General features: G+C 41.4%; 2 protein-coding genes across 2 annotated transcripts in view; one reads left to right on the top strand and one right to left on the bottom strand.

Moving 5' to 3' along the window:
- Positions 1-23,174, bottom strand: part of LOC126562512 (protein hairy) — a 579,505-nt gene that overhangs the window by 67,344 nt on the left and 488,987 nt on the right. The window lies entirely within an intron of this gene.
- On the top strand, positions 10,831-11,283 carry LOC126563336 (uncharacterized). Its single transcript, XM_050219971.1, has 2 exons — positions 10,831-11,025; positions 11,107-11,283. Exons 1-2 carry the CDS (start codon positions 10,831-10,833, stop codon positions 11,281-11,283), a joined length of 372 nt encoding a protein of 123 aa, XP_050075928.1.

Raw genomic sequence — 23,174 nt, 5'->3', positions numbered from 1 at the left:
TTCGCTACTTTCACCAAGAATTTACACACTTGTCCGGGGTTGAAATTCGATACGTGTACGGTGGGAGGGTAGATGGCATCCTTTCACTTCGATTTTATGCCAAAGCTTAAGTTGTTGTTCAGTGACAGGTGAAACATATTGGTGTGCTGGTGTTCTGGTTCTGGGGTTGGGTCCGTACCGGTATTATCTTACCGGTTGGTTGCGTAAAAGAATGTTTCATGCGTGCGTAGTTTATTTTTTAAAGTTCACCCTTACAAGGGCGGATGAGTGGTCAAACCCTAGCAGTGTCTTTTAAAATAACGGGCCTACAGATTCATCATGCAATCCACTGCTTAATTGAATCTTGAATACGATTCTTTTGGTATGTGATAAGTTCTATCACTAGTTCAACCATTGATTCCCATGTTAGCAAGTTATACAAACTCCCAGTTTTGTCTGCTGCTTTTGCCTTCAAATGACTTCAAATGCAAAGCGATATTCAGGAACTCATAACACAGGGATAAAGAATGGTTTACTGGAAAAGGATTCTTATGGTCCAGAAGATTAGTCATGCCGTAAACGTATCTCCGGACTGCTCCGGAATAATATGACGTGTGGTAGGTTCAAGAATATCTGGGATATTGGATTGACAAACGTTGGTGCCAGAATGCAAGCAGTTTCAAGGACTTTTGCAGCCGTCTCTGCACCTGATAGGTAAGTGTTTTACTTTAGATACGAAAAAATTGCCCAAAATGACATAATAATCCTTCAACTTTTCAAAGGCTTTACGAAAAATAAAACTTCCTCTCTGTATATTGCCTGCTACTCTTTTGATAACACACACAACTGGAGTAAATCTCTCGCCTTAAAGTTTTAATTAGGAAAGCAATCCTTTTTTACACAGCGAAGCAAAGAAAAAAAACACACAATTTTTACACTCCTAACACTTTTCCCTCAGCAGCATGCGATGATGAAAAATCAATAAACGAAAGAATTAAATCCTACTCGTTTTCTTCTGCACCTCGCCGAAGAAAAACGGTCCAAGATGGGAGAAGGAGATAAATTCTATTCCAAGAAGATATTTCACTGTCAACACCCTTTTAAAGGATCTTGGGTTTGGGCAAATAGCAATCTTTGCGGAACTGAAGTATGAGTGCCGAAGCGAGGGATTAACCCCTTCCTTAAAGTGTGCTAGTTTGCGGAACCTGTGCCTGAACCGAAGTAAAACGCACAGCTACCAAGGGCGAAAGGGTGTTTGAGCTCGTAAAAATAAAATCCCTTTGCCGGTGAGTGAGGAGTGAATTTTGTGGTGCAAAATTTTAGAATTCATTCGAGCGTTACTGCAGTTTCATTTCACTAATGAACAGCGGCAGAAGCAGTAGTATAAGCTGTAGTTTGTTGCGGTTCTTTAGTAAGTTTTGGAGGATCTGGTACGTAGCTGTAATTACTGTGAGTGGCTGAGGCTGATGAAAGTTTCGTTTGATGATTGGTTCGAAATAGTTGAAGCAGAAGGGGAAACGTTGAAGCATTTTGCAACATTTTGCAAGTGGAAATTTCCCTTTAGTTAGTTGATTAGTTAATTTAGAGTTCGTTTCAATAATTCTATGGTTGAATGCAATCCGTACATTCTTCCTTCCAACGCAGTGCGATAAAGATGTCATCCTAATCAGCTTTATACCGACAATTGTAACGTCAAAAGCGAACAACGTGTCATCTGAAAGAGAACATTAAAAGCAAAAAAATGATATACAATTGTTAGTGTTCCAATTTATCGCACGGAGTCACGTGATCCTATTGTAAGCTAAAAAAAACGACTCAACTCCAAAAAAACGAATTCCCAAATAGCATCTGAGGGTCGGGCTGAAGACATGTACAAAAAAATGGTACATTTTAAACAGCTACATTGACATGGGTCGTTCGTCGGGCTCATTCGTTGATGTTTAAAATTGATAAAACTCAAAGTTGAGCTTTCGTTAAAATTTTTAAAATACCACCCATCTCAAGCGCCAAAAAAAAAATATGTTGAACCAAAAGTGGACGTAAAAAATCCGTATCCTTTTCATTAAAATTTATTACAATTAACAAGACCTTCTGTGTGTGTTAGTGTGCATGTGTTTTTTTTTTTCATGTCCCTTCCACTGCAAAACTAGTTGACTTCCCTCCTGGGTCACCGAGCCGGAGAATTTCTATCGTTTGCGCGAAATCGAGCACCAGAACTGTTGCTGCTTTTGAACCCCGGAACGCCACCAAAGTTAGACACGGAGTCTGAAAAGTGTAGCAGCACACGTTGTTCTTTATGCTCACCGCGTCGTACTCAACGTCATTATGGGATGCATTTATAGCGGGGGTCTTTAGCAACGACACTGTGAAGAAGAAACAAAAAAAAAACCCACCGACACTCACCCTTTCTGTATTTGAGGAAAGAGTAACAGCAGGAAGAAAGCAACAGAAATAGAAAAATAAAAGAAATAAAGAGATAAAAAACTCTGCAGGATTGTAATAACAACTCTATGATTCAAATGAGAAAAACAGAGCAAGTAAAGCATGAAGCAAAAAAAAAAAAGCAAAACAAAACTACAGCACATACATGAAAGAACCGTGAATTGATGCGACGACTTGTGCCACACGCGCGGACATACGAGACGGTTCTGCCGATGGGCGGCGGCAAAGTAATAAAAACCGTTCTGAATGATGGAAAAATGTTTGCTGACATTTTGCTGTTGATATGAAATATGAATATAATTAAATTTTGTTCGCGTTAGCCGTGTGGATCCGTGTCGATCCGTGCCGCGAAACAAACCAAGGGAAAAGGATGTGAAAATGGTAGAGTTTTTTCTTCTTCGGTTGAATGTTGTGATGGTGAACATCATAGAGATGGTGTGCTTTGAAGAAGGTTGTAATGAAGTGGGTTTATAAGAATTTTTATGCATCTGGATCATGTTGCCATTATAAGTAATAAAGAAAAAAACTAGCTTTAAAATTATAGTTTAATAGCGTTTGAAAGTAATATATTTTATCAACAAAAAAATGGTTAAATAATATTTTTAAACCATTAATTTTTTGCTTCACAACCTTTCTTAAGCTTCGTTGTTAAATTGCTTTTATTATACTGAATACGACCACACCACATAAGCGAAACAGTACAAGAAGCTCTCATCTTGCACAAGGAAGCAAAGCTATGCACCAACAATCATCAACCAGATGGCATTCAGGCGATCTTTGGCCCATCTTAAACGTTCGTCCTGCGTTGCGCTATCAAGTTACCTGATGTGCCTGTCCGAAGCTATCAGCAAACCTATCATCGCTGCGATCGGACCATTACACACCGTCCAATCGGATCGGTCAGTTCCAGCGCAGGATGCAACCCTCACTGATCGTGTGTGCATATGAAAATTGTACCACATGGAGCTTCGAATGTATTGCTTTCTTCTTGTGTTTGTGCCAAATGTTACCTTCCAACATTCCGGGCAAATTATATCGTCACTTGACGTCGTTCTCGCTCCACATCACATTATCTTGCTGGGTGAGTGTGTGGCGATTAGACGGCGGATCAGGATTAGCGGCAACGATGCGTTCATCGTACATCATCGAACCTACTGCTTGTCTGTGGTGTAATCGAACCCCTTACCAAAGTTGTGTGTGTGTTGTTTTTTTTTTCTGTGGTCCCAATATCGTTACGGTCTATCACTTGCGGATTTCGATACCTATTGCATTATATATTAGCCACCTGAGCGAGGCCACCGTCAACCTTTGGCATCGGCTTCTAATGCATTGATTTTTAACCCATAAGCAGAAGGTAAATTGCAGTCACAAGCACTCCGGAAAAAAAGGCCAAAAACACTCCACACGCGGAGAGGCACACGATCGGAGTTCCCTTACTGCACTGCCGATCAATCTTCAGTATAGGTAGGAACGAAAGGAAGGGTCCGCCGAAGGGATGGGATGCATTTTTATTGCCGCTCATCAGGCGAGACAGGATCTGCTGATCCGTACCATTCGTACCACAGCCTCCGGTTCGGATCATTATATTTTGAAGGGTGATCATTTTACAGTGGTGGTGCTAATGAGAATTGATTGATCGGCAACTCGAGATGCCGCGATTCGGGTCTTAGGGTGACCTGTTTTTGTATGTTGAACCTTCGGCCATTCACTTGGTGCCGTTTATTTACTTGCGGTAATGTTGATGAGCCTTAGGGAATGTATTGAATGTTATTGTTATGGTTGGTGCCGCACCTGAGGCTGAACGTAGCCCAAGTGATGCAGAAATTAATGGGATTAAAATTGTTACGTGAGAAGATAATAGTGCGTGTCTGAAAGCACTTTGTTTTGAGTTTTAATTACTTCATTTAGTTTATTAATTAAAAGCGATCTCTTCATGCTTCTGTTTAATGAGCCTTTTAGTTAATTTCCACTCAATTTTGCGTCTTTTGCGTATGATGTTTCTTACTTAATTATTGTATTAATATTGTCATAAAAAAACCCACAAAACCTTCTTTGTGGGAGAAGAAAAAAAGGAGCAACATTTCAACTGCTTGGTCGGTGAAGCGTAACCGTTCTTTAGTGAAATCATTCCACGCTTACCATTTTGTAACGATAATCCTGACAGATTTTTATTTAAACTAGTTCACGAGTAGCGTTTGTGTGGCGATAAAAAGAAAAAAAAATCAATTGCTTCACAGTAGGGAATAATTTAATGTTTAAAAAAAGTTCGTTTTAAATAAAACAGGTAGCTAGAGATGGAAAAAAATCTCCCAAAACTAGTATTTTTTTAACATTCAGCAATTGATAGCAGTGATGATCTCGTTTGCAAGGAAACCCTACGAAAATAATGTTGCTCAGTGATAATGCTCCCTTAGAAAAAAAAACCTGAATGATGATAAAAGGACAATCAGTATACGAGTGTAAGAAAAAAAAAGGTTTTCCTTTATTAAAAAAAATACACACACGCACGAATTTCAAGTCAAGGCTTATTTTAGGGGTGTCAAACGGTGAATCCCCGAGTTTCGTTCGCCATTTGTAATACCAAACGTGGGCCACTTTTTTTCTCGTTCGTAACAATCAACCTCAAACACAAGGATGTCGAGGGTTGATGGTCTTTTGGGAGGGAAATTTTTATTGTCTTGCTGGTAGATTTTGTGAAAATGAAAGAAAAACAATTCTGTTCCAATTTTGGAAACTGTTAGAACTAGCACAGTACTTGGGTTGGAGTTTTTTGGTAGCTATTTACATTTGAAGACGAGCCTTAAACTTGTTTAAATAAGAAACAGATAATAAAGATGACACAACAAAACAAAAAAACTGCTTGGGACAAGGGACGATATTCAAATTATTCTGGAAAACCACCAAAGCATCCATCCCTCCACACAGTTGACCCTGGTGCCAAACCCTGGCGCAGTGAAGCCAAATTGAAAGAATATTAATGGCGAAGTATTTACTCCACGGCAAAGAGAGGCAAAGTTCCGTTCCGTTCGCCTATCATTTTCCAATTAGTGGAAAAGTCCATCCAAGTAGTCCATCCAAGTAGTCGCTTGCTCGCACTTGGACGTTGGTATGCCTTCCCAGAATCGCTGTGAAGCACCGCGGGGAAAAATAAAATTAACATCCTGCGAACATTCGGCCGGGAGCGACCGTGAGTGGGGGAAACGAAATTACATTTCGAGATTCAGAGGCTTCGATACATTTAAAAGTACGTGATGATTGTTGCAAAAGGAATTTTCAAACAAGAACAAGAGCACCAGCAAACCAAAAAGTAAGCTATAAGGAAGATACAATTCAAAATAACAGCACAGCTACTTAGATGATGTGACAGTTGGAGGTCCTGAACGTGCAATCCGAAGCGCACGTACTTTTCGCAGGAAAGCTGAATTCGTTGTGTGTGCGTTTGTGAGTGTTTTTTTTTTACTGCTGCTATTATTTTTACAACCAGCGTTTCTTATCATGCCGACATCAACGTTCACAGAGTATGCGAGCAAACACAAATTCGCCCAGATGAAAATTGTCCCCGACGGTACCATCGTTGAGCAAAAGGGCTGACTGGTTGGTTGGCCGTAAACGACATAATCATGGCCATCGTGGCCAGCGAGCAGCATCAAAGTGGAAGGTGCAAGAAATGGACGCCTAACGAAGACATCAAACCACCCGGAGGACGAGAATACGAGGGGTGAAAATGGCGTTTTTTTTTTGTCACAGTGATACAGTGAGTGACAAACATTTGCTTGGAGTTTTCTATTAAATTTTAATATCTGTACACCTTCTGTCTTCTTCATAAATTTAAAATATTTTTTCATTCTTATTTCGATCAATTTTTGTTAGAAATTTCGAGTCTTTTAGCACATTTTGTGAAAGTCTTTTTGTGTGCTTATATGAAAGTATATGGAGTTATTGAAATGATTCGATAAACTAACCATGTGTTTCGTGTGTAACTAGACACATTACTGTACTCTTCTTTCTGCAAATGTATTGGTAACGTGTTTCGAATTTTCCACCAACTTTTGCTTTTTTTCTGTTTGCCACCCATTTCTTGACCACCCATCGCAATCTCCAACAAGACGATTTTTTTTTCGTAGGGAAAATCCCTACGCTTGCTACAATTTTTTGACTTAATTTTCCCTTACATTCAAAGCGTTCGACACTCACCTACACCGGCACTGTTAGAAAATGTTTGTCTGTGTGTATGTATAGGTGCCTGTGAGGGAGGAGTTTTCCACGATGATGGCCGCGGAAACGAAGGCGAAAGCAAACGAACGACGGTTACACAGCTGCAAAAAAAAAACAAGCATGGCGCTTTTCCGTCCATTTCCCAACCACCCGCCGGTGGGGGGTTGGAAAAGATTTTCCCATTTAGCCACAGTGGTGAAGGAGGGGCCTTCGCAGGGGCACGGGTGGCCGGTGTCGATCGATCGATATTTTGCTTCCTTCGGTGTGGTGGTTTCGTGCTGGAGTCCATTGGATGGTCGGCCGTACTGAGCGCCGTAGCAGTAGATGTGATGGCCGTAAGGGGTTTTTTCCATTTCTTTTACACACTTTTCCTTATCGCAGGAGGGGGGGGGGGGGGCATTCTTGCGTGGTTGGTGTCTTCCGCATCGTTGCTAGCTGGGAGGAGAAATACTAACACGCCGACGCCAACGTTGAGCGTATCCGTAGGGTGTGGAAGTGATGATGGGATGGGAAGAATTTTCTTTTCTAAAAGATTCATATACCGTTCCTTGTGCGGAGATGAAGCAGGACGGCTGGACAATCGTAATGGTAATTTTTCAGAAGAGCTCGCTCGCTTTAGAAGAGAAAAAATAGATAGAAATGAAGCACCATATGCATCATAGCTTGCAGAAGCAGGTTACTTATATTCGCTGTTGGATGACTTTCTATAAGATGGATGAGATGTAAATACTAGGCAAGATAATTGATAGATTTATGGATGAAGTTTTTTGATAATTTTGTTCACTTGTAGTACAATTCTGACAATCATTTTTTTTTTAATAAAACATTGTTTATTTTATGGTTTGGAACAATGGCTTCCAGAGCCTGCATCAGTATGCTCCAAGCCCTAGACACCCTAGAGCACAGGACAAACTTGTGCTCCAGAGTCTCTGGCTGGGAGCAGAATGAACAGGCTGAAGGAGACCGATTCATCCTGTCAAGCAGTAGTCCGTGTGGCACCTTGTTGTGCACCAGTAGATACAGTATCGAGCGTTGGACGGATGAAAGTCTGTAGCTGGTGACGTTTTTTTCCAAATCCATCGCCAATCCGTGGAAAGCGACTTCATAGCCACTTTCGAGTCTGGAAGTCTGTCGACCATCATTTGCCGTAAACTTTTGGTTGAGACTGTAGGTACCGGAAGGTATGCGAGCTGCTCGATTACCGCCCAAAGGCACAGATACGTTGTGGCATTGGAGCACATATTCGGGAGATTCCCAGCACAATCTATGTGTTGAGCCCCGATTTTCAGGTAACCCTGCACTGCAACGTACCGATTCACCAGCTTATTGATAGCAAGAATTAAAATGAATCATATTGTATGTACTGTTCTTTATGATCACTATACAAAAGAAAAATGTTTTCAGCAAGATAAAGATGAATACAGGATAAGAACTTCACTATACTCGTTTTAGACGCCTTATGAGTGTATAATTAAAATACGGAGGTTTTTAAAATGATGATTCATTTGGTTGGCGTGGTTGGTTGACCAAATAAGGTGTACATAATTTGATATTCAAACAAATAAATTATAAAAACCCAAATAAATAACAAAAACCCTATTATGGAACGAAATAAAAAAAAATACCGACGTATATTACAAACTTAAGCTACGAAAAGTTTATCAAACTGTATCAAGCTATCTTTTTGCCATGAAACATAAGACGTAAAATACCTAAGTGTATTTACTAAATAGTAAAGAGAATCGCTGGAAAGCAAGAAGCTTATAATAATACTAATCCAAAACAACTATAAAGAGACATAAAAAACGACGTAAAAAATTAGTAGAATAATTTATCATATTTTGACAATTATTTTTATATTTTTTGCATGCATGAAGCATCAAGAAAATCTTTTAATTGACTTATATTTGGTTACCAGGAACTTAATAATGTTTATTTGTTTTTGTATTCTGGTTAGTAACGAAAACCTTTAGAAGTTGCTCAACTTGAACAACGTTGAGTAACAAGTTCTGTTGTGCAAACTCAAATTAATTATGGGACCCCATTCAACAGTTGTCACTTCTATCTAGCATGGGAACGTCAGGTTCTAATGACTCAGCTATTACACTATTTCTTATCAAAGACGTTACACGTTGAGATTTTTCCATCCCTTCTTCCCGTACACGAAGCAAACATGTGGCTACGGAGCATGAGAAATTGTACTTTCTTCCTGTAAAAAACTGGCCATGAAAAGATATCCGGAAGTGAAAACAATTCCCAGCACATGGCTTTAAGACACGCGCTTTTCTATTTCTTGTTTTGTGAAGTGTTGAGACTTTGAACTGAAATAACGATCCTCACAATACATGCTAGGTTCTTTGAGAAAAAGGAAAAATAAAAGGACACGTTCTCACGCAGGTTCTCACCTTTCTTCACCTTTTCTAATGCCTCGTTCGAACGGCCAAAGGGTGACCAAATTTTGTAACCCGTTACCCGCGTTCGCACAAGGGCAATCACACGAAGGAAAAACACAGCATCATTTGCATAAGAAGCTGTGATGTGCGTTTAGCTGGGAAGTTATGCGATCGCGATCGGTGTGGCCTTCCGTGTTTGGACGGGACGTCGTAAAGGGCTTGCTCACTGGATACGACGGGTGTCCTTAGCCGGTAAAGACAATTCGTCGCGCCCGGCTACAAAACGGGTCGACTGGTCCCGTTCACGCTTGCTCACCGATGGGATGTTGTTTTAATGTTGTCCGTTTTTTTTTTGTGTCGCTTGCCGCTGCCGTCACACAATTATTACTGTTATAATTATTATTGTTCCGTTTGGGATCGTAACCGGTTCTTCGCGACCTACTCCCGGGAATCTGGGAAGCTGGCGCGTTAATCGAAAAGGATAATAAGGATGTATGCTACTGAATATCGCTGCAGTAACTTCCGGCCAGAGAGGTTACCAGACCGGAGCTGCCTTTTTTTTTTTACTCTTCAGATAACATGTTTTGTTTTGTGGACGTCGTGCACGCCAAACGGTTACAAAATTGTGTTATATGCGCTTCATTCAAACCGCTCTGCACGATCGACGTAACAATTGTTTTCATTGCTTTTCATTTTTTTCTGGTGTGGCTCTATAATTCTAAATAACCGGTTTTCATGCCGTTATACATTTTTTTGTAGAATACCAGACCAAACTACAGTAAAAAAAAACAGGTTGTGCTCAAACAGTTTGATAACAAAGTAAAGAATTCTCACCAAAAATGTTGTAATCAGCGTGAGATCTGGTGAGTTTGGGCGTTGGATGGGTGTGGTGAACTAAGGAAAAGAGTAAATTTGATGCACAGTGGGATACATTTTTATATTGTTGAGTAATAAAATAGTCTATTCCCACCAATTTACCAGATCAGCTCAACTGAGAACAGAACAGATTGAATTGTAATTCGTTGTCTTTCAGCTCTTGAAGCAAAATCTTCTATTTTTGAAGTGTAAATTATTTGAAGAAATACGGCAACTTTAGGGCTTTTTTAAAAGAGTTTTATGCAGCACCGCCATAGTGATTCACTTATATATAAAATAAGTCATAATTTGCCGACGACAGCTTTTCCAATAGAGAATTCTGCTGAAAGATTTCACGATAATTTACTAAAGGAATTAAAAAGACATTGCTGTAAGGAACTATTTGTCCCTGCTTGACTTCACACTCCTGTTAAATCCTGTTTCAAAGGTTCAATTGAGAGATCCTCACGATGCGTCTTCGGTACAAAATGTTGGATTTGATGTTCAAAAACACTAATCATTGAAATTAAATAATTGAAGACGTCAAATGGTTTCCAAATTTTTATTACTGCAAAGAGTATTATCTTACGCTCAAACTGACCCATGCTTTAACTATGCTTGCATTGCATTTTTTTGCACCTGCATCAACAAACAAAGCAAAAACGATCCTTTAATCTCTGTCGGAATTTGTCAAGCTGTCTCCAAGCCAGCTTGAATTTGACTTAAATTTCACTTACGCGAAAAAAAAACTCCTACTCTCAGTTCCTTTTATGGCTTCGACCTAAATATCCCAAGCTGCTTGTGGTCATCCTCGTACGCGTGGCTATAAAACGTGTTCATCATTTCGCACGATCACTCGCGATCGGTACCTCCTCTCACGATCGGAAGCCTCCCGCACGCTCACGGACAAACGGAGAGAAAAAAAAAAAGCAAAAGCCTAGAAAGGATGCAGCGTTGCAGCTTTTGTCCCACCGTACTAGTGCTGCTGGCACTTTGGCTTACCACCCGGCCCGAGCAGGTGGCTAGTAATGGAGACTTTAGCTATTTCTACGGCACGATCGCACCGACGGATACACTATGCGCGAAGAAAGTCGTCGGCATCGGTACCAAGACGCCCGTACAGGTGGATTACAGCAGCAAGGTAGGTAGAAGAGCGTAAAGACTCCCCGTTAATAATGTAATAATGTCTGTACCGACCGTTTTGTGGATCCGTGCGTGACAGCGCCCGATAACAGCTGTCAGTCTCGATGCATCGAACGTGGCTTACCAGGGCTTCAATGCACTCATCACCCGCGGTGCCATCGGCCAACAGGGCATCACGTTCAGCCTGAACGGGCCCTGGTTGTTGCCGTACTACATCGAGCTGGATTACTACTGCCGGGCGTCGGACCAACCCTGACCGGCCTCAACGAACCACTGTGTCGCTCAACCCCTTTGGCAGCGTTGGTCAAGGGTCAAAGGGATGGGCTAGTGGTGGACTAGTTTCGCATGCGAGAATTTTATTTATACCCCTTCAAACACACACACACACATAAGCACAATAAAAGGATGCAATAAATAAATCGCTCAACTGCAGATGCAATTGTTATTTAAAGTCTCGCCCGTTTGTCCGTTAGCTGAGCCAGTGCCAGTCGCTGCACCGTGTTCTTCTGCGTCGTCCATTATTTTCAGTCGCTGCAGTCGTTCGTACTATCTGGGGCAGCAGGATGTTTGCACCCACCCGGCAGGTTCCCTGTGATGCGCCTTTTTTTTTCGTCTTCCCTCTCCATTCGCTTTTTTATGCCCATCGTATGCAGATGCAGTTTCTCTTGTATGTGCGTGGTTTTTGTTTTGTTGTTTGCCCTTTTGCCGATGGCATCCTTTATTGTTATGTAATCCTGTTTTAATGAATACCGATGGGCACTATCAACTTTGACCCCGATTGAGGTGCACCCGTGTTGTGCTAAATCCTACCCAGGAATATGGATATGGTGTTTCTGACCGGTAGCGGTGACCGATGGTCAGATCTAATTGAATTGTGGTTTGCGAGCAAGAAGCGGTAGTGCCTACAATTCGTCTGAACATTGCATTGGCTTTGGTTGGGAATGGTTGATTGATCTTGGTAATTAGATGAATTAATCTCGTTTAGTTAAAGGTGAATTGGATATTAATTGACTTACGGATTGAGGCAGAATGGGAAGGCTGCGGCACCACAAATTGAATCCATTGAACTAGTGATAAGTTTGATGAGATGCTTCCAGGGGATGCTTCAGATGTTTTTGTTAATTTTGTAGTAAAAGTCATAAGACAAGAAGAATCAAGCAAAGGGAACTTAATTTCTTAAGCATCATACGCACAAATAATAGGAAAATCATAAAACAAATGAATAAAAACATAGTAAACATTATCACCAGGTACTAGTCATGAATATGAAGGATGAACAAATAAATATAAGATTTCAGATAAATGGTAATGAGTATAGAAGAATACACTGTGCATCAATGTAGAAGATGTAAAATTACAACAAGTGTAGTTATAATATTTAAACTATAAAAAACAATATTTTTCTTATGGTGTGATTATTTGTTGAAGCTTATGAAGCTTAATGACTCAAAGTCTCTATTGATTATCGAACTAGCCGATCAACCATTTATTGATTCTAAATCAATCTTTTGTACAACATTAATACATTAATTAACAAAAACGAAGTTAAAATTAATTATCTTACACTCATAATATTTTTTGTAGTTTTTTTTTTGGCAATTAAATTCGGAAAACAAAACTTGAAAAAAATACTATGAATTTGCATCAGTGTGCAACGCGCTTGCGAGTGTGTGTGAGAGAGAATCCATTGAAGGGGAAAATAAAACTTCCCCTTTCAAACATGGGTGGAAAGAGTGAGCTACCGTCGTTTCGAAAATCAACAAGCTTCAAAGCAACCCTTATTTTGCTAGCTGTAGAGGGGAAAATTGAAACTCAGTGCTGAGTACCGTTTGTGATATTGGCAGCAGTACCAGAACCCAGCAAAAGATGACGCTAGTCAAATGCGTAGAACGATTGCTCAGCACAGTGGTAAAAGTGGCGACAAAAATAAAACGGAATGGAAATTGATTAAAATTATATGCTTTCTTTCCCCTTCTTATGTGGATAAAATATTCTTCAAAAATATAAAGTACAGCTCTCAACTCTCCCAGCGGAAACTGTTATCCGTAGATGATAATCTTCCGGCAATGGTCAATCGTAACCGTACCCTAAGTCTTCCAGCTTTCCCGGGCGACCGTACATCGTTCATCGACTGACTGTGACTCAAGTGCTCTTTGACACCCGGTTCTGGGTACCACGGGCACCGTACAGCATCGTAAAAGTTGGAATACATTAGCATTAAACCCTACTTTGTGGGTTGCTTGGTGCTGCTGGTGCATAAAAATAAATTACACCCGGTTTGGGGGCCAAAAACAACCTGCCCGTCTTGCTGCAGCCGTTCCAAGCCACGGAGAAGAAATATCAGCCGTGTATCGTTAAAAAAGCATTAATACACCGATCGTCGTCGGCGGTGCTGTGCGTATTGTTTCGCGTTTTATGTCTTCATTTATAAGCGCACTAATTGAAAGCATATCCCACAGATATGACCACGGCACGGGACGGATCGTTCGATCGTTCGTTGGTGTGACTAAAAACGCATGCCATGCGGACGGTTCAAGTGCACCGACGAACACGTTTCCATGGACGCGCTTCAATTCGAGCAGTGGCAGTGTGTGTGTGTGTGTGTGTGTGTGTGTGTGTGTGTGTGTGTGTGTGTGTGTGTGTGTATGTGGCTGATGGAGCTAATCTGGTTTTAATGAGGTGATCGTTTCTTGGAGCCGTGTGTCGTGGAACATAAATCGAACCGGGTAAGAGATAAGCGATCACTATGTTGCGATATTAAGAGGTATTAATGAGAGGTCAGCATGTGTACGTGCGTGGATGGGGCAGCCGGAAGGTTAATGAATATTAAAAAGGTCTATAAAACTTGCCGGCAAGTGGATAAGACATGATCGTTTTTTCCAAAAAGTGTGCTGCTACAGCGTGACCTCAAACACCTTTGATGTGGTTTAATGTAAAAATAAATAGAATTGCAATTTATTACGATTCACAATAAAATATCTCTCACTGTGGCTCACTGCAGCGAACCATCTCGCTTATGAAGATGTAAAGTAAAAGGAACATTATTCGACTAGCATGTTTACCACTCATTACCACAGCTGTACCGAAAGCAATTAAACGCCTTTACACCTCCCTTAAGCATTGCTCTCTAAGCACGCACATCGCCATTCTGCGGTGACGGCTATTCCCAAGAGCAAGCTTAATCCTCTTCGCCTGGCCACTGTTGGCAATTACATCCCACAAAAGAATCAACCCCGAAAGGTGCAATAATGGCCGGCACGGTGCGAAGAGCAATAATTGATTCATAAACCGCGTCGAAAGGCATTTAAGAACCTTGACACTTAGCACAGCCCACCGTTACAGGCCCGTGCGCTGCGAAATGGGAGTCATCGTTGTCGTCGTCGTCGACCACCGTTGAACGCTACGCAAAATTTGTAATCATTAATTAGTGTGAAATTGCTCGTAGCATCCGCGGACGTGAGGTTGTGGTTGGTAGCAGAGCTTTTGTTGTTTTAAAGGTGGCAAAATGCAACAGGACAGTGTAGACTGGGCATGGTCAGTTTGGCAAGATCGTAAGACGATTATACTGAGACAATTTTTATTTGATAATTTTATGTAGTCCAGGTATTTTAATTCACAAAAAAAACAAAGCAAAGATGTTATGAAAAGAGGTCCAGATATTCGACGAATCGACTTGCTTGTGGTGTTGTTCTTTTGCCCATCTTTATTTAAGGTTATTCATGCAAAAATACTATGGAAAATTCTTCTAAACATGGCGTACTATAATTTCAATAAGGCCTCACACATGTAAGACACTTTTTTACTAATAATTCATACTTCGTTCGCCAGAAAAAGCACCCAAACATAGAAAAGCAGAAGAAAAACCTTCCACCAGCAAAAAAAAAAAAAAAAAACAGCAACTGAAAATACTTCTAACGAGCGTACCGAACGTGGAAAACAATTTTTGCTTCCCTAAAGAAATGCCCCCACCCTCGGAGATGTAATGTGGGTATGGATTTTCCGTTTTTCACTTCTTTCTTTTCTTTTCTGTTTATTAAAAAGAAATGCGTTCCAAACGTACCAACAACAGACACATGAAGGTGGGATGTTAGCAGCTTAATACACACATGCACCGCGCACGTGTGTGTGTGAACGAAATTTTCTTTCTTATAGCTTTTTTTTCCTCCCTAGAACACAGTTTCTACCCCACACCCCCATTAAAAAACCACCCCTTGCAGAAAACATAACCTCTCACGGCAACCAAGTGTGCAAGAGCGAGCGAACAACACACACACACAGCCCGAGCGTTCCGATTTTTCATATGCTTCAGTGAATTGCAATATTCATCGTCCAGGTTTCATGTATTGAGCGCGTGTGTGTGTCTCGTTCTCTTCTTTACCCTTCACACTTCCGCTTACTTTTCTTGCTTCTTCTTACACCTTCTTTTTCTTACTTTGTGTGCGATTTTCTAAAGCGATGGTTTCATCTTTCTTTTTTTTTACGCTTTTTTCTGCCCTTTTGGTTTCCTTTTTGCAAAAATGTTCTCCCTACTTTTTTACACCCCACCACGATCCGTGTGTGAGTGTGTGTCGATGCTGTGAAGTAGGCTGTGCGTTTTCCCTTCACCACATCACCGCAGAGCACACACATTCGTACGAGCTTCCGTATCGTAGCACACGTGTGTGTGTGTATGCGAATGTGTTCCGTGGTGAGTTTGAAAGGACCCACCCCACCTTACAAACCCGCCCTTTTGCAAGGAAGAAAAAAAAAACCGAAGCGAGATAGCTCTAAGGCAGAAAAAAACCCCTACATTGAAACTTTTCATAAACGGACTCCTTGGATGCGTTGCTAACAGACGGTAAAAGAAAAACGGCTGACATACACTCCAGCCAGCACTAACTGCAATATTCTGTGAGCGGTTGGGTGACGCACGCAGTAGAGATCATCCGTGAGAGATTTACAATTATTGGGGAAAAATGTCTTTAAAGTTTTCCTTTTTTTGCCGGTAGGAAAATTCAAATCAAACCCCCCCTACGTAAAACTTCCTGTTTATTGGGAAAACGTGAAAAGCGCACCGTAACGCAGTAAGTAAACGAGATCCATAAAATGCGTAGAATGCTGCTTCCTGTTCTTTTACATTATGTGCTGGGCAAAGATCCTCGTTACTATTTTCCGGTTGAAGTTTTCTTTTGCATTCGTTGCCGCTTCAATCTATTTTCATTCCACCCCGGGTGTTTCGTTCGGGTGAGCAAGACATACTTTTGAGGGAAAGAGTTTTGTGTCTGCCTTTAGCTTCAGACCGGGGGAACGGGCCGGCCAAGCGGGGAAGATTGGATGAAAATCGATAGCAATTTGACGCATTCGCTACAAAATGGAATTTTCATATGAAAACCTTCCTAGATGGAGGAAAAAGAGTGAAAAAGAAATACACAAACACACATGCAACGAGAAAGAAAAACAGGACCAACGTTGGTCGTGTGTTGCCCTGGTCCTATGACTTTGTGTCGTAGGCAGCAAAAAAAAAAAAAAAACTGCTGACAAGGGTGTACGGTGTCTGTTTTTGTGTCCCTTTCTTTCGTAGTATCTTTATCGAAAAACGGATTTTTTGTGCCTTTTGCCAAAGGAAACACAAATGATTTTTTCTTTGCGCCGGTAATACGAGATAAGGCAACAAAAATAGACTCCGGATGAGAAGGGGAGGGTCAACGTTTAACGGATCGGGCTGGCGAGCTCAAAACGACCGTGGTGCTTCGTCGTTATGATTGTTTGTTTTGTCGGTGGCGTTTTACGATTGTTGTTCGATTGTTTTTAATCACCGGTGTCCATTACCGATGTCCAAACAGTGACGGTAAATATGTGGCAATCGATGCCTTCGACCAGGGGAGTCGTTCCGTGTGTCCCATGAGGCATGCATCGATGGTGGTGGACGTTGAAGAATACCAAGGGAAACTGTTATTGTACGATCGTTAAGGCATAGAAAAAGGGTGCTTTGAGTCTGTGATTTGGATGGTACAAGCCTCTGGAAAAGCACGATGAAAGATCATGTTTTAATGCAGATTGGAATGTGCATTAAATTTTTGCTGATATTCTCCATCGAAGAAGTATTTTGCAAACATTGTGCCTTCCGATTTTTCTGGAACCCTAGACAGGGTAGAAAGCTCTTTTCTCAATTATTACTCGATCTTGTTGTTTAGTTATGCTGTTGAGATTACTTGGTAATCGCCACGAAAGGTATTGCTTTCGAGGAAAACAATTTTTCCAAGGATAATCAACAGCGTTTAGGTGAATCTTTTGACCTCTTTTTCGAGTTTTTGAACAACGATTGGACAACAAGGATTGAACGCAAATATGAATGGGTGAAAGACACTGATGGATAGTCGATAAAAGTGTTTAGGAATATAGGAATGACCCGGTGGCAAAGCGAAAGCGCCGCCAGTCTTCGAAATGACAAGACAGGAATGGTTTGAAGTGAATTCCATACGGATTTGCTTATTTTTCTTCTCTTTGATGGCTGTAGTTACAGTATTTTAATCGTTTCAATTGTTTCTAAAACCTTTACTTTCATTTTTGTTTATTGAGCCGCACTGTTTTTACCCTTCTTAGCGTCTTCCTACAATATTTAAATCTATAATACGTGAAATCTATTCCATACTTTATCTACCTAGTCATTACGAAATAGAATTTCCATCGCTTTTCCTCTACCCTTTCTTTTGTTCTTGCCTGAACAAATATTGATGCAAGTTCAATCTTGCGTTTTCCACGATCGGCAATCGAACGAAAAATTGTTGAGTTATAACAATGTGAAACAGCACTCGAAAAAGAGCACAAATACACAAGAAAAAAAGCCACACACACACACACACACACACACACAATGTTATTTCTACCGTTCCCGTCGATGGCGATGAGCTACCGAAAATTTAGCTAGAGCTGAGATTCCGCGATTCGGAACATTCCGAAACTACGGATGGTGATCTCGAAAAACCTCTGAGTAGACAGGCAGGTAGAGGCTCAAAAAAAAAAAAAAACCTTGTCGGTGAGTAAATTGAAGAGGGAATCACTTCTGATTTGATTTCTACTACCTTTTACCGGTTGGATCGATTCGGTAGTTGATTTTGAAAGCAAAAAAACCCCTCTTCGTTCGTTCGTTTGTTTAAATGTTGTTCCCCGTAGCCCGGCAAGTGCAAAAGTTTGAATTCTACCCAACCCAACCAATTGGTGGGGTAGTTGGTTTTTGGTGAAAAAATATTTCCCCGATTTTTCCACTCGATTCGAAATACTTTGGTGTTTTGTTGCTGCTTTTTTTTCTCTCCGTCGTCTGTCAGCGTTCTATGAAATGCGCCACTTGAACTGTCACGCCAATAATCCTTTCCTTTTTATTCGTTTGAGTTCAATGCTGCGGAGGCAGTGGGCAGCAAGGCGGCAAAGGTACTCAAATATTCCGTATCCGTACGTTCGCGGTTCAATCAAAATTTATCGATCGTGAAATTTCAATCACAACTGTGAAAGTGGATACGGGAAAACCCTGACATCTGGATGGGACATACCGGTTTCCCAGGTTTTCGGGCATTGGGAGCGGAGGAATGGTAGCTTGGGGTCAACATGTTATATATGTTGTTTTAATCTGATCCTTCCGCCAACATCCATTCATTACCGAGGCGCCATTTCCTCCATCTCGACGCTCGCGAGTCTCCATCGGGTCAGCAATATTTTCCGCGGTTCCATTATGATAGCTGACCCGCACCCGGAAGTAGTTTCTCGTTTCGTTTCAATCCCAACACGGGATCGAGGGACAGGTCAGGTGAAGGCAGTGTGTGGAAAATCCCCCTGGCATATCTGTCTGGCTTTCCTTTATTACCTTGCCTACCAGCCGGGAACAAAAGGGCACGATCGATACCGACTCAGTTTCAATTTGATTTAATGAATATTTCAGCTCGCTTATGACAAATAAAACCCCTCGGCCGCGGTACTTTCGAGCCTGGAATCTCCCCACAAGGTAATTGATAGCACTTGCATCGATTGGAAAGCAAAAAAAAAACGAAGGTTTTCATACGAAAAAAGGAGAAAGGAAAATGTGCATTGGTGGCTGCTGTGACTGATTGGGTCAATATTTACGCGAAACGAGACAGGTGGCAACTGGGGAGGGGGACTTTGAGGTACTGTGGTGCCTCTTAATGGTATGCCTTTTTTTCTTTCTTTAGCAACACTTATGCACGCAAAAAAACAAGGAAAAACGTAAACATGCGCGCTCCATGTTGACAACTGGTGTGTGTGGCAATTGGTAATTATGCCCGGGAGGTCCAAATGCGTCCCGATAAGATGGAAACGTGCTGATTCGGCCAAAGGATAACGGCGAAAGGGCGGCCGTTTGCTGGGACACACACACACACACACTGTTGGTAATTGATGCCGTTGATATGGCGAGGATATTTGCCTGGCGACATTTCTCCGTGTCGTTTGTTTTGTTTGGATTGAATTTGTGACGCCGTGTGTCGGATAGCTTGTGGATTCCGTGCAGGCTCAAGGTTTGTTAGTTGATTGAATTATTTATGTGTTTAAATGTTTTTCTCAGATTTGTTTATAATAATTTATGAACTTTCTAACTGGGCTGGGCCCAGTTCGATAACCTCTAAGGTAAACTAAAAATGTTTCTCATAGACATTTTAAGACATTTTCCAACAACAACTTTCAATACAGTTCAAACGGTATAAGCTGTTGATTTAAAACACAAGAATAAACAATCCTTAATGTTGTTGTTAGCATCAAACTGCACATCGCCGAACGACCGATCGCCGAAAACGATACGCTCGGCACGTTAGAGCTGGAGCAGGATATTTAAAATTCATTTATCATATCGAAAATTTGTTTGCTGACATTTTCCACATCACAAACGGCTGCTTTTTCCCCGGTGCGGGGCGTCTCCATTCGCCATTCCTATCCTACGCGCGATGTTTTGTTTGGCTTGTGCTTCTTTTGTGCGAAGGAAAATATTGTGCACTACAGAAAGATGTGCTGTTTTTCTTTGGTTTTTTTTTTACTTAACTGAAAAGCAGGGAAAATCATTGGTGTGATGGTGGCGCACTTGGAAGTGCAAGGAAAATCAAAGAAAGATCTGACACGGGGGAAAAAAAAGCGAACCATCGGCAAGGTCCCAAGGCCTGGAGGCGAAAAATGAATGATGAGAAATATGTCTGATGAAAAACAAACATTTTCCACCACTGTTACCATCGCTGCCATGCCATGCTACTCGGACTGGGCGGATGCTGCTGCAAACAACGATGCCCATATTTCGATGATGATGTACGACGTACAAATATCGGGACAACAGATCCACCGATCCGGTGGTTTACGTTAGAAAACTCCCACACACAGAAAAGTGTTTCTTTTTCCTTGGAAGAATGAAGCCCATTTTCTTTTGGAACTCAGGAGGAAAAGGGAAAATACGGTACCGGCCTTTTCCTACTCGATCGATGGCGCATATTTGTTGCTTGCAGGTTTGGGGTTATGTGTTCATTCTTGCCATTTTTTTCCAAAACAGCCCACTAAAAAACACGCACACACACACAGTTGCACTAATCTGATGAAAATCCAGTGTTCGAGGACCGCTTTTGGGAGGCCGAGAGAGTGGCAAAACTTTATAATCTTGTATATTCATTTCGTTTCATTTTTTCGACAGTTATTAATGACTTTCATCCACGGTTGAATGGCTCACCGTCGTCGTCGTCGTCGTCGTCGTCATCGTCCTGCGGCGCGCAACTTCCCATGGCGGTTGTCGTCTTGAAAACGCAAACAAATCTTCATATTTTCCTCTTCCTTCGCTCCTTCTCTGGTGGTCGTCCTATTTTCATTCTGGATTTTCTCGGGGGGGGGGGGGGGGGGGGCGTAGAAATGGTCAAATGGTTTGCCAAACTCGTTGAAAAATGAATTTTCCTCTTGAAGTACCGAGAAGGAATGAAACGTTGGCTGGATGAGCCTTACGGCCTCGGGAGTACGGTGAACGATTGTTGTTTGGTTGGTGCTGGGCCCACCGGGAGATAGTGTAATGCCTTTTTTCTTCTTTGCGCCATGTTGCACACGGAAGGATGATTTACGCTTTTCATGCGAATATTTATGCGTATTTTTTTTCGGTTGCTTTTAAGGTGATTTAGGTGCGATTGTTTGGTAAGGGAAAATATTTTCGGATTTCTCAGTTGTGTATTTAACGTTTCGGCACCAGTTTAATGAAGTCTTCTCACAAGCCTTAGAAAAATAAAGAAAAATAGCGGTTGGCAATCAAATTTTGAAACAATAAATGTAAAGATACAAGTATTGCATTACAAATAAATTGAACATTAAATTGTTTGTATACTTTTGGAACTTTTAATATATTTATTGCGTTATCTCCTGCAACTTGCAACCCCAAGATTTGATCGGAAGCTATAAAGCTGGATTTGGTGGAAGAAAATCTATCAACGCTTCTTCATTATGTGGCAGATCCTCCAGAAATTCCGTGAGCATATCCTATCCGAATTATGAAGCACCATGTAGCAGTACGGATTGCCAGGGAAACCGGATGGAAAGCAGGATTATTTTCGGAAGGTACCTTGCAAAGCGTGGACATCCAGAATACCATCGGTATGACAGGACGGACATTTCCAGTTGTGTGTGAGGCGTATAAGGGCGGATAGGGTTGGATTTAGGATTAATACAACGAAGAAATCGCACTCTGATAAGTTCGATGATAATCAACGGGCTTGAGTCTGATCCATCCCACAACGAGTTTGTGGGATGGATCGGTTTAAATTCTGTGGAAGATCGGAGGTTGGTTGAAGAATCCGCGGAAAATTGTTGGTGTTCTGGTCAAGTCTTTTAAACATTCAGTATTAACGTTTTCCTAAGAAATATGAGTTCGTTTAACCTACTAAACTAGAGAAGAATGACATCCTTTACATTATCTAACCCTCTAACACTTCTTCTAGCAAGCTGCACAAGTTTTTTTTTTACATTTGCGTCAGCGGTTCGATTGCCTAAATCTTATGCAGCTTATATTCAAGCATATCTTAACCTTTTCCACTCCTTTCTTTGGCCTAAACGCTCAAAGAAAGTTTCCTCTAAGCATACCTCAACCCTAGATTCAGTTATTTTTCAAAGATCAAACTAACCAGCCTGATCGAGGGGACCCCTTTAACCCTAACCCAGTGACAGTGCAGGTAAACACCTCGAACTCAACATTGATCATGGGAATAGTGCAAGAAAGGACCTTCTACCCAAAAGAACAACATTCCCCTCCGTAGGGTCACGGTTCGATTTATCGATGAGCATTGTAATGCAAAATTGGCTGCCAAAAAGTTAGGCAAGAAGCAGTAGTGGTGCAAAATAAAAATAAAAAAAGGCACAAGCACACAGAATGGCATTATTGCAAAACACTCGATTTGTTACGCCTAAACGATAATGCCTGAATGTAAAAAAGTCAGGCACGAAAAGGTTTTTGCGAAAAATTGGAACCACTCTGTGCTTCGATTGCTCGATCGATTGTCATTATTATTGGGCTGGTTGGAAATTATGCAAACAAGGTTGTTCAGTTTTTAAGTTCGAATCCGACGGAGGTGCAAACTATTGCTTAACTATACGTACGGACACACACGGTATATACAGTGAAAGGGGTTGTGTTTGTTTTTCACGGATGAAATTTGCATAATTTCTTCATGCCATCCAAAGGTACCATCTCTCCACTGGTGTGGTGTGGACTTTTTATCTATTTATGATATTTTGCACCCGGATGCATCTGAGCGTTTGGAATGGTCGGGAAGGCTTTGTTTATTTACGAGACGATGTTTATGACGTGAGAACGTGGTGTTGGTTCGCTTCCTTTCTCTCTCACACACACACTCATGGACACATTTGATACATCCTTAAAGGATGCTGTTTTTGTCCCTGACGAGCTTTAGCGGGTAAGCGGTGTGCTATGGGAAAATTTCATTAGTTCCGATGCGCCACGACGCACGTAGACATCCACGGCGCTCGGTGTCCTCGGAACCCCGGAACGTATTGTAATTTGCATACTAATATTTGAGATTTTTTCTTCACGCTTTGTCCTTTGTGAGCTGCCCATAAAGCAGACGGTGACGGTGCGGTTGATACGAGCATATGGTTGAAATTGTTGGAAACCGTTAGGGCCCTGCCGAGCAA

This window comes from Anopheles maculipalpis, chromosome 3RL (assembly GCF_943734695.1).
Source record: "Anopheles maculipalpis chromosome 3RL, idAnoMacuDA_375_x, whole genome shotgun sequence".
Taxonomy (NCBI): Eukaryota; Metazoa; Arthropoda; class Insecta; order Diptera; family Culicidae; genus Anopheles; species Anopheles maculipalpis.
The sequence above is the reverse complement of the archived record's forward strand: the minus strand, read 5'-3'. Positions and strand labels throughout refer to the sequence as shown.

Excerpts from the sequence above, each read along its gene's own strand:
- LOC126563336 (XM_050219971.1), top strand. The coding sequence starts at position 10,831 with ATGCAGCGTTGCAGCTTTTGTCCCACCGTACTAGTGCTGCTGGCACTT. Across the intron at positions 11,026-11,106 it reads AGGTGGATTACAGCAGCAAG|CGCCCGATAACAGCTGTCAG; the intron begins GTAGGTAGAAGA and ends CGTGCGTGACAG.